Source organism: Ahaetulla prasina, chromosome 5 (assembly GCF_028640845.1).
Source record: "Ahaetulla prasina isolate Xishuangbanna chromosome 5, ASM2864084v1, whole genome shotgun sequence".
Taxonomy (NCBI): Eukaryota; Metazoa; Chordata; class Lepidosauria; order Squamata; family Colubridae; genus Ahaetulla; species Ahaetulla prasina.
This window is the reverse complement of record NC_080543.1, coordinates 8,870,165-8,882,426: the sequence shown is the minus strand read 5'-3', so window position 1 is coordinate 8,882,426 and position 12,262 is coordinate 8,870,165. Positions and strand designations below refer to the sequence as shown.

The window sequence follows — 12,262 nt, the reverse complement described above, 5'->3', positions numbered from 1 at the left end:
AGCTGGGTCTGGAGGCGTGGCCTGGAGGGGGAAAGGGGACGGAGGCCTCGTTATCTCCTCCACTTGGCCTGCCTCTGGCTCCTGGAGCTGAGCCAGGGAAGCTGGTGCTTCCGAGGTAAGTCCTGATGGCCCTTCCCCCTCACTTTCCAAGGCACTTTCTGGCAGGGGGCCTGGCTCGGGGGGCGCAGACACAACATCATCCTTCTGAAGCTTCAATATCACCAGGCAAGATATATTCTTCATATACAGACAATCCGAAAATTTAGAGCTTTAACTTAACATCATCTTCAAATCTTTGACCATTAACTTCTTCCCCAGAACCTGGTTTATTACAGTATGGCTTTCAAATCCAATGTTTCTTAACTTTGACAGCTTTAAGAGGAGTGGACTTCAACTCCCAGAATTCCTTAGACGGGATGCTGGCTGGGGCATTCTGGGAGTTGAAGTTCACGTATGTGAAAGCTGTACGAAGATGGAGAAACACTGGTCTTGCCATGAAAAAAATTGCTAGCAGACCGCTGGGAAATGTACAATACCTGTCCTAGAAATCGACTTGGAACAAATATGTCCTTTCTGAATGAATCCTGGTTTTTAATTAAATCAGTTGAATCCTTAAATTGTATTAAACGGAGACACTCACCTGCATACAGGCATCCTGGCCTCGAATTGCGGCCAAATGAGCTGCGGTCCAGCCCCTGATAGTCACCGCAGTTTGATCAGCTCCATGCCAGAGAAGCCAGTGAAGACACTAGCAAATAAGAAGACATGCTTTAGGTTTCTATTGTGGGTCTATTTCCCCCCACTCCTACTTTCCCACATGTGAGAAAGTGGCAGCACGGAAGCTCCCGGCCTAATATGGCTTCCAAAACTGACAGTGGGAAGGAAAATCCATTTGGTTCAGTTCCAAGCCGGGAGGAAGACACTGGAAACACGGAGGCTGATTGGAATGATGGTTTATTGATGAAGCAGAACCACATGGGTTTGTGGTTCTCGGCAGCTGACAAAATGGAGTTGAGAGTGGGGGGTGGTTTTATTCCTTCTTCGGGCTTTGAACTTGAGCTTCCTGTTCCTATGCAAGAACATGTCCTTTAGTTATTCTATTTGCTGTTGTCAGATTCCTGTGGGGGATCGTGTAGGGGTTATGTAGTGGGTCATAGCTGGCTCTATAGGCAAAAGGGGAAATGCAAATCCTAGGTGTTTGTCTGAGCTAATCATGTCAACCTTTGGCTTGCTGCTTATCTGAAGTCTCCTGTCTGGCCCAGTCTTTCTAAATGGGTTACCGAATCTGCATTTCTAAAAGCTGGCCTCCTTGGTTTCTGCTTGGGGCAGGGAGGCTGGGGCTGTCTCTGAAGAGGCAGGCCCAATCTTTCTTAATGGGTGCGAAATATCTTAAGAAAGAAAGACTGAGTCCGATGATTGCGCGGCTCAGCTGGGATCGTCAGGGGCTTTTAAAAGCATTTTTTCTACAACCTCTTCAGCTAAAGAGGTTGTAGAAAAAATGCTTTTAAAAGTTAAAAAAAAAAAGTTGGACACACCCCCACCCAGTCACAGTACCCCCCACCCACCAAGCCACGCCCACAGAACTGGTAGTAACAAATTTTACATTTCACCACTGCCCACCCCTGCCCCTGAAGTCAAACACAATCCTGATGCGGCTCTCAATGAAATCGAGTTTGACACCCCTGTTCTACACTATTACAATCACTATTTGCCATTTCATTGCTTGGCAACATCCATTGTTTTTACACCACACTGCAGAGGTGGGTTTCAGCAGGTCTGGAGAACCGGTAGCGGAAATTTTGAATAGTTTGGAGAACCTGTAGTAAAAATTCTCTACTGGCCCCGCCCCCATCTATTCTCTGCCTCCCAAGTCCCAGCTGACCAGGAGGAAATGGGGATTTACAGTATCCTTCCTCTGGAGTGGGGTGAGAATGGAGATTTTACAGTATCCTTCCCCTGCCATGCCCACCAAGCCACAACCACCAAGCCATGCCACGCCCACCAAGCCACACTCAGAGAACCAGTAGTAAAAAAAATTGAAACCCACCACTGCTACATTGGGGTCCCCAACCCTACGGGGCCCTGGCCTATTCTCAACCGAGCCACGTGAGCATCGGGCTGGCGCGCAGATGTCAACTCATTCCACTCATCCATCCCTTCTTTGCAATTTGAAAGAATACAGCGCCATCTCGGATCGTGTCTTACCTCCAGACTTCCAGAATGGGCTGCCCAGTGCAGAGGGGTGAACTTATAGACTGGATCCACCTCATTGATGCTGACGCCGAAGGTCACCATTTCATCCAGTTGTTTGACGTTCCCAGTTTTGACGGCCTCGTGAATGGTTTTGCACTTCGGTTTTTTGGGCCGTTCTGCAGAAAAGGAAAGGGACACCAACTGAGAAAAACAGAATAAAAGAGCCGGAAGGGACCTTGGGGATTTTGCAGTAACCTTCCCCTGGAGTGGGGAGGGAATGGGGATTTTACAGTAACCTTCCCCTGGAGTGGGGAGGGAATGGGGATTTTACAGTAACCTTCCCCTGGAGTGGGGAGGGAATGGGGATTTTACAGTAACCTTCCCCTGGAGTGGGGTGGGAATGGAGATTTTACAGTATCTTTCCCCTGCCATGCCCACTAAGCCATGCCACGCTCACCAAGCCCCACCCACAGAACCGGTAGTAAAAAAAAATTGAAACCTGCCACTGGGTAAAATGCACTTACTTCACTACCGGATCGCAAATGTGGGCATGCGTGCCTCTTCTGCACATGCACAGAGTCTTCTGTGCATGTGCAGAGGGTCAAAAATGGGACCTGATGATGTCCGGGCGGGTGGGTGGAGCCTCCCGCTGCCAACCCTACCGGATTGTGCAAGCCGGTTAGATCCGGCAGGATTAACTGCTAGAATGACGTTTTGAAGTTGAGAATAAGGTAGCATTCAGAAATAAAAATAAAGGAGACTTGGCTGCCGAACTTCACTTTTTTGCCTTCGTTTTCCCTTTTTATTGCAGGTAGTCCTTGGCTTACAACAGTTCATTTAGTGACCGTTCGAAGTTACAGTGGCCTTGAAGAAAGTGACTTGTGACAGTTTTTCACATTTACGACCATTGCAACATCCCCCGGGGTCATGTGATCAAAATTCAGACACTTGGCAACCATATTTATGACAGTTTATTTATTTATTTATTTATTTATTTATTTATTTATTTCGATTTTTTTACCGCCCTTCTCCCGAAGGACTCAGGGCGGTGTACAGCCAAGTAAAAATACTATATAAACATTAAAAGAAATTAAAAAAACATATTATAATGTGGCCGAAGTAATTAAAACAATTTAAAAATCTTAAAATATAAATAACCCCAATAAAATTTCAATCCAGTCCCGCTTGAATAAATAAGTGCGTTTTCAGCTCACGGCGAAAAGTCCGAAGATCAGGCACTTGGCGTAAGCCAGGGGGAAGTTCGTTCCAAAGCGTAGGAGCTCCCACAGAGAAGGCCCTACCCCTGAGGGCCGCCAGCCGACATTGTTTGGCGGACGGCACCCTGAGAAGGCGCTCTCTGTGAGAGCTTACGGGTCGGTGGGAGGCAAAAGGTAACAGCAGGCGGTCCCGTAAGTACCCGGGTCCTAAGCCATGGAGCCCTTTAAAGGTGGTAACCAGAATCTTGAAGCGCACCCGAAAGACCACAGGAAGCCAGTGCAAACTACGCAGGATTGGTGTTACATGGGAGCAACGAGTTGCTCCCACTATTACCCGTGCAGCTGCATTCTGGACTAACTGCAGCCTCCGGGTGCACTTCAAGGGCAGCCCCATGTAGAGAGCATTGCAATAGTCCAAGCGGGAAGTGACAAGGGCATGAGTGACCGTGCATAAGGCATCCCGGTCAAGAAAGGGGCGCAACTGGCGCACCAAGCGTACTTGGTGGAAGGCCCTCTTGGAGACGGCCGCCAAATGATCGTCAAACGACAATCGCCCATCCAAGAGGACACCCAAGTTGCGCACCCTCTCCGTTGGGGCCAATAACTCGCCCCCCACAGCCAGCTGCGGCTGCAGCTGACTGTGCCGGGGTGCCGGCATCCACAGCCACTCCGTCTTGGAGGGATTGAGCTTGAGTCTGTTTCTCCCCATCCAGACCCGTACAGCTTCCAGACACCGGGACAGTGTCTTGGGCTCATGTCTTGCAGTGTCTTGGGCTCATGTGATCCCCTTTTGGGACCTTCCGACAAGCAAAGTTGATGGGGAAGCCAGGTTCCCTAAGCGATTGGGTTTCTAACATCCCAACTGTAGTGATTCACTTAACAACCCTGTCAAGAAAGGTTGTAAAATGGGGGTGAAATTCACTTAGCAAATGTCTCACTTAGCAATAGAAATTATAAGGTAGGATAGAGTGGGATGGGCTGAGAAGGGAAGGGAAGGGGAGGCGAGAGGAGAGGAGAGGAGTATAAAATGGGATGGGAGGGGAGGAGAGGGGAGAAGAAGAGAGAGGGGAGAGGAAGAGAGGAGGGAAGGGAAGGGAAGGGAAGGGAAGAGAAGAGAAGAGAAGAGAAGAGAAGAAAAGAAAAGAGAAGACTATGGGATGGGATGGAGAGAGGAGGGGAGAAGAAGGGAAAGGAGGGGAGAGGAGGAGAGGAGAGGAGAGGAGAGAAGACAAGACTATGAGATGGGATGGGATGGGATGGGATGGGGAGAGGAGTGGAGAAGAAGGAGAGGAGAGGAGGAGAGAGAGGAGGAGGAGGAAGGAAGGAAGGAAGGAAGGGAAGGGAAAAGAAGAGAGGAAGACAAGGGAAGAGAAGAGACGACTATGAGATGGGATGGGATGGGATGGGGAGAGGAGGGGAGAAGAAGGGAGAGGCGGGAAGAGAAGAGAAGAGAAGAAAAGAGAAGAGAAGAAAAGAAAAGAGAAGAGAAGACTATGAGATGGGATGGAATGGGATGGGATGGAGAGAGGAGGGGAGAAGAAGGGAGAGGAGGGGAGAGGAGGAGAGGAGAGGAGACAAGACTATGAGATGGGATGGGATGGGATGGGGAGAGGAGGAGAGAAGAAGGGAGAGGAGGAGAGGAGAGGAGGGAAGGCAAGGGAAGAGAAGAAGAGAAGACAAGAGAAGAGACGACTATGAGATGGGATGGGATGGGGAGAGGAGGAGAAGAAGAGAGAGAAGAGAAGAGAAGAGAAGAGAAGAGAAGAGAAGAGAAGAGAAGAGAAGAGAAGAGAAGAGAAGAAGAGAAGAGAAGAAAAGAGAAGAGAAGAGAAGACTGAAATGGGATGGAATGGGATGGGATGGAGAGAGGAGGGGAGAAGAAGGGAGAGGAGGGGAGAGGAGGAGAGGAGAGGAGACAAGACTATGAGATGGGATGGGATGGGATGGGGAGAGGAGGGAGAAGAAGGAGAGGAGGAGGAGAGGAGGGAAGGAAGGGAAGGGAAGGGAAGGGAAGGGAAGAAGAAGACAAGAGAAGAGACGAGATGGAATGGGATGGGATGGGATGGAGAGAGGAGGGAGAAGAAGGAGAGGAGGAGAGGAGAGGAGGAGAGGAAGGAAGGAAGGGAAGGGAAGGAAGGGAAGGGAAGGGAAGGGAAGGGAAGGGAAGGGAAGGGAAGAAGAGAAGACAAGAGAAGAGACGACTATGAGATGGGATGGGATGGGATGGGATGGGATGGGGAGAGGAGGGAAGAAGAAGGGAGAGGAGGGAAGAGAAGAGAAAGAGAATAAACTTTTATTGCCACTTTTTCTTTGTACACACTGGCACACATTCAGAATTCTGATGCCCACCCTTTTTGGGGCTCAATTGTGGTCGAGGACTACCGCTGTCTAGTTCCTGCAGATCCACACAGGTGGGGACAGTTCTGAGCTTCCTCTAAAAATGTTTTAACTCAAATTAGGCCAGGAAAAAAAATTGAATGCACCTGAAGGCAGGAAAGAAAGAAAGAAAGAAAGAAAGAAAGAAAGAAAGAAAGAAAGAAAGAAAGAAAGAAAGAAAGAAAGAAAGAAAGAAAGAAAAGGAAGGAAAGGAAAGGAAAAGAAAAGAAAGGAAAGGAAAGGAAAGGAAAGGAAAGGAAAGGAGAAAAGAAAGGAGGGAGGGAGGGAGGGAAGGAAGGAAGTAGGGAAGGAAGGGAGGAAGGAAGGAAGGGAGGAAAGAAGGAGAAAGGGAAGGAAGGAAGGAAAAGAAAGAAAGGAAGAAAAGGAAGGAAGGAAGGAAGGAAGGAAGGAAGAGGGGAGAGGGAGGGAGGGAAGGAAGGAAGGAAGGAAGGAACTGGTAGAGAGTAGGGAAAAAGAGGAGGCAACGCAAATCTCACCCTTCTGGGAGGTGACAGCAGCAGGCATGGTCCAGGGTTTCCCCAAAATCTCACAGCTCTTCTCTTTCCTTCTCCGTTCCTTTCTTCTTAGTGCTTCTTTGGCTGCTGGGAGGTTGCTATGGAAACCCTGTACACTTCCTGCGATGCTCTGTCGGCCATGTTCTCTCCTGGCAGGTGGACTGGAAGCCTCCAGGCAACGCAAGAGTTTAATCTTGAATAAAACAATCTGGACCTCAGTCTTGAAGTCAAGCTATTTTTTTTTTCCTTCTTTTTTTCCCCTTCTTTTCCTTCAAAACAATTATCCCCTGCATTCAGGGAAACTCGATTTAAATCGTAATAATGATGATTTCCGTGTGAGTCGCTGCAGCTAAATTTGCACAACACAAATCCAGGCAACAGGGATTAAGCTTAGTGTGAGAAGGGGATAACCATACAGGTAGTCCTCGACCATTCAACCAGTCCTCATTTAGTGACCATTCGAAGTTACAATGGCACTGAGGGGAAAAATGACTTTATTTATTTATTTTATTTTATTTATTTTATTTTGTCATAACAATATACACAAGCATAACACAAAAGATTATATAATATATAAACATATATATGAGGAGAAACAAGGTAGTATAAGGATATATATATATATATATATAGGGGAAGAAACAATAGGACAGGAACGGTAGGCACGTTTGTACTCTTATGCACGCACAACTTACAACCATTTCTCACACTTATGATCATTGCAGCATTCCCCCATGGTCATGTGATCAAAATTCAGACCCTCGGCAATTGATTCATGTTTATGACGGTTGCAATGTCCCCAGAGTCACGTGACACCCCCTCCCCTCTTTGTGACCGGCAAAGTCAATGAGGAAGCCAGATTCATTTAAACCAGGGGTCTCCAACCTTGGCAACTTGAAGACTTGTGGACTTCAACTCCCAGAATTCCTCAGCCAGCAAAGCTGGCTGAGGGATTCTGGGAGTTGAAGTCCACAAGTCTTCAAGTTGCCAAGGTTGGAGACCCCTGGCTTAAACCACCGTGTGACTAGTTTAAGGAACTGCAGCGATTCGCTTAATGGATGTTGGCAAGAATAGTCGTAAAACGGGGCAAAGCTCGCTTCACAAATTTCTCGCTGAGCAACGTAAATTGTTGGGCTCCATTTGCGGCGGTAGGTTGAGGACTGCCCTGTAATGTGAACTTGATTTATGCTCCAAAAAGAATAAACTGAAGATTTATTCAGGCTGTTCTTTAGAGCACGAGATCCTAGGAAAATGAGATATTTTAGGAAATATTAAAAGGGCAGAATATTTTCCCTAAAAGAGAGGCAGAAACTCAAACCTCCTCCACCTTTGACAATGGGCCATTAAGGCCTGGGACAGTCCATTCAACATAATGAAGTTCTACCTCCTTCAAGCAGAGCCATAGTAGGAATTGCCCAAAGCTGCTTTCATTACATCATCACCCAGCAAGAGTCAACCAAGCCTGGGACACAGGCAACCTACAAAGTTACACCTGCATGGCCCCATGGGAGTCTGACAACCAGTCAGAATAAAAAGCTCAAATTCAAAGCTGAACAGAGGGTATAAATCTCTCCCTTTCTCTCTCTCTCAACCATGTGCTTTTTTTGCCGAGGACTCTCAAACCATGTAGTTTTGTCCACCATTAAAAACCATCTTTCCGATCAGCCACCATGTTTCCAGTGTCTTTCTCCCCAATTGGAACTGAACCCAGAAGGAAATTTCTTCCGACAAGCTTTTGTTAAAACGTCCAATTCTGAAAGTACCCAAAGGTTTCCCAAAGGCGCTTTTTTAGAAGGCAACTGGACTTTTGTGTATTTTCTTTGAGGATGTAGTGAGAAGTATAAATCCTTCCATTCCCCACCATCCACTCAGAGCTGAAGAAGCTTCTTGGATGAGAAGCGAAACGTCTTCAAAGAAAAAAAACAAGAAAATTTTCATTCATTTCTTGTTTCATTTTTTTCATTTCCAATGTCATTTCCAATGTCATTTTATCCATACGCTCCGATAATCCTGATATTTTTTCCCCAATTTTGTTTAAAGCTGCAGCAACTTGCTGCATTTCTGAAAGTTGTTGAGTCATTTTAAAAAGTTTTCAAACTAGTGTTTCAAACCACTTTTGCAGAGGGTCTTAATGAAGATCAAGGGATAGCAATTTTTTAATTGAAGCCGAAGCGGCTTATTTTGCACTTGAAAGTTTATCTCTTAACAGCTTGTGACTCATAGTCACTCCACAAAAAGCACAGATAACTTCACAGCTTTTAAACAATAATCAGCGCCATTTTTTCTCCACGTCAGCAAAGGAAAAAGAAAAAGAATTACTGCTTCATTCCAACTTAAACTTCAGAGAAAAATCCTTCTCCTTGACAAATTCAGCAGTAAAGCACAAAACACGATATTTATAATAACAAAGCGAAAGACAGCACTTTATTCCAGACTTAATCGTGTTTGCCGGCCGGCTGGTCACCCCCACGCTGTAGCTGTAAAAACTCCATAATTCAAGCAGTTTCAGATGACCTACCGGTTTTAAATTCAGTCTGCTGGGCTGTTAACACTTTCACTTCACGATTTATTAAAGATGAACTTGAGCAGATTCATGTACATGAGGCAAAAGTGGATCGGCAAATTGGTGAAATATTTTACAAAAACGAGCAGCAAGACAAGAGAATTCGTCTCCTGGAAGAAGAGATGAGGAAATATAATTTGGTTATTCGATGGATTCCAGAAGAAAAGGTAGATAATTTGAAACAGCGGGTTTTAAAATGGATTAATGATCTCGACATGCAAATTACGTTTACAATAGCAGATCTGGCAAGTGTTTTTAGAATTGGATATAGAACGCAAAATGGTTCTAACAGGAATGTGCTTGTCAGGTTTGCAAATCTTAGTGATAAGCTGAAAGTTATGGTCAAGGTGAGAGAGATGGGAGATGCTTTGAAGTTTGACTATTCAAGTCTTCCCGGATATATCAAGAGAAGAAAGGGCATGGAGATTTTTTTTAAAACCAATTACAAAGGTTTTGAGAAATAATGGAATTAAATATAATTGGAGGCCACCACAACAATTGAAATTTTTTTATAAAGGAAGGATGCACACAATTACCCCAGACATAGATGCAATATTATATTTACAGAAACTTGGATTGATCGAGGAGGAGGATTTAATGGAGATAAAAGATCAAATGCTTAAGATGGGTGGAACACATGTGGAAATATCAACTCCAGAAGAAGAAAAAGGGGCTATTGGGCAAGACTCTAAAGGGTTAAAGAGGAAAGAAATCTCACCTGTGTTGGTCGAACAGAAGAAAAGTCGTGAGGATACAGCAGGAGAAGAAGCAGATAACAGTCTTGGAAACGAAGCTGAATGCGGGAGAGAGTTACCACTTTCTTTTTATTTGAGTGACGAATTTAAATAGATAGCCCGAAAGAAGTGACCCGGGCATTGGCACGTCCCCTCTCCCCCATTCTCTTTATAGAGGCGGATCCGATGAGGATGTGGGGGAAGAAGATTGATTGTTTTTTATTGTTCGTTTTGTCTTTTTTTTATTTCTTTATCTTATTGGGTTTTTTTATGTTAAATGTCTGTTAGGAGTTCAATTTTGGGACTTGGGTATAGAAAGGAAGAGGCGGGAATAGGATTGAAAAATTTACAGTTTAAAGTCATAAAAATAATGTTATGGAATTTGAAGGGTACAGGGAATCCATCAGAAATCTGAAGATTCAAACATAATGTATATAAAAGGTATGCAAATATATGAAAGCATTTGGAACTTTAAAAACCAGAGGAGTTGTAACATTGATAGGGTGTATTGATAGGGTGTATTTCGAAAAACATTAGGTAATTTTGGATGAGGATGGAAGATATGTAATAATTGTGGGAAATTTTAATGAGGAAAAAGTGACACTTGTTAATTTATATTTATTGAATGAGAAACAAAGAGAATTTTTTGAAAAAATAAAAGGAAAGTAATTGTCTGGGGATTTTAACAATCAGAGATAAAATAGATAGTATTAACCCCACTCGCTGTGGAGGAGCAAATAAAATGGGGATTTTAAATAAGTGGATGCTTCGAAATGGTGTAGTGGATGTTGCTGAATAATGTGGATAAGGTAGATGTGGAATTTTTTAAAGATTCTGATTATGTAGAAGTTATGGTGGATTTAGATTTTAATTTTGAGAAAAAAAGAAATTATTGGAGATATGAAGAAAATGATATTTGAAATGATGGGGAAAGTAATAATATTGAACAAAATATGAAAAAGAATTGATTAGAATTATAATAGATAGATATTGGAAATTAGATGTGATTTTTAGAATAGAAGAGTGGAATTCTGAAATGTGGAAATTAGCTTTAAATGATAAAATGATATGTGGTATTAATTAGAAGCAGTGTGTATAAAGAAGATATCTTCTGGAAAATTTGGAAACCATTTGTGGACTATGCGCTTGGAAAATTGGACGCCTCGGTACCTGTACCTTGAAAACGTGGATTTTGACAATTATGAGGACATATCCGAAGACCCAAATCTTCCTCTTTTTTTTTTTTTTATGTATAAGCATAAAGGTGGAATAAATGTATTTTTGTGTGTGTGTGTGTGTAACGTTATAAAAAAGTAATAAAAAAATAAAAAGAAAAAAGAAAAAAGAAAAAAACCAAGAAAGTCCAGTTGCCTCCTGAAAAAAATGCACCTTTCAGACAACCAGAATCACTACAGACTTTTAGCTATGCAATTTGGGATAAAGACTCTTGGAATGGTGTGGGAGTAGGAATGGATTTCCAGAGGAAAAAAATTGCAGACTACAGGAACCATTTGCGCCACTCAGGTGACCCTGAGGACACAGATAAACCTCCAAGTGGCCTCAACGACTCTCTAAAAAGGATGCAAATGACCAGCCGTCTGCAAGGAGTATAAATCTTTCCATTCCCCATCATCCACTCAGAACTGAAGAAGCTTCTTGGAGGAGAAGGGAAACGTCTTCAAAGAAAAAACAAGAAAGTCCAGTTGCCTCCTGAAAAAAGCACCTTTGGGACAACCATGACCTGGATGACGGAGAATCTCTACAGATGTTTACTCACAGGTTTGCAATCTCAAAATTGGATTATAGCAACGTATTGTTCATGGGGCAGCCGTTGTTGAAGATCTGGTCCCACAGGATTAGTGTGTAGAGGGCCCCTTAATCTCCATTATAATAAAACTTTACTGGTTGGAGGTTGCCCGCTGAACACAATTCAATGTGTTGTGTACACAAAAAAACCTTATATATTCTATTTACCGAGTTTCCAGATAGTCCTCAACTTACAACAGTTCATTCAGTGACCGTCCGAAGTTACACGGCACTGAAAAAAGCAACTTTTTCTCACACTAACCAACCGTTGCAGGATTCCCCCATGGTCACGTGATCAAAATTCAGACACTTGGCAGCTTCCATGTTGTTATTTGTGATGTTTACTGTGTTACCGGGGTCCCAGGATCACTTTTTTTGCGACAAGCCAAGTCAGCGGGGACACCAGTTTCATTTAACAACCTTGTTACTAACGTTAAGAACTGCAGTGTTGCGCTTAAAAACCGTGGCAAAGCAGATCGTAAAAGGGGGCAAAATTCACCCATTCACCACAGTGGTGGGTTTCAAATTTTTTTTACTACCGGTTCTGTGGGCGTGGCTTGGTGGGCGTGGCATGGCATGGCTTGGTGGGCGTGGCTTGGTGGGCGTGGCAGGAGAAGGATACTGTAAAATCTCCATTCCCTCCCGATCAGCTGGTACCCGGGAGGCAGAGAATGGATGGGGACGGGGCCAGTCAGAATTTTTACTACCGGTTCTCCGAACTACTCAAAATTTCCGCTACCGGTTCGCCAGAACTGATCAGAACCTGCTGGAACCCACTTCTGAATCACAACCATCTCACTTGACCAAAGAAATCTGGGGCTCAATTTTGGTTGCAGGTCAAATTGAGCTACTGTACAA

General features: G+C 44.2%; 1 protein-coding gene across 1 annotated transcript in view; it reads right to left on the bottom strand.

Annotated features, from left to right (window-relative positions):
- Positions 1–6,345, bottom strand: part of ANKRD42 (ankyrin repeat domain 42) — a 41,342-nt gene extending 34,997 nt beyond the window's left edge. Inside the window, exons 1-3 of the mRNA XM_058186298.1 lie at positions 6,284–6,345; positions 2,206–2,369; positions 641–748 (exon numbers count right to left, since the gene is read on the bottom strand). Of these exons, the coding sequence (XP_058042281.1) occupies positions 641–748; positions 2,206–2,369; positions 6,284–6,311 (300 nt within the window). The 5' untranslated portion in view covers positions 6,312–6,345. The remainder of the gene's footprint in view (positions 1–640; positions 749–2,205; positions 2,370–6,283) is intronic.
- Positions 6,346–12,262: the final 5,917 nt, after the last annotated feature.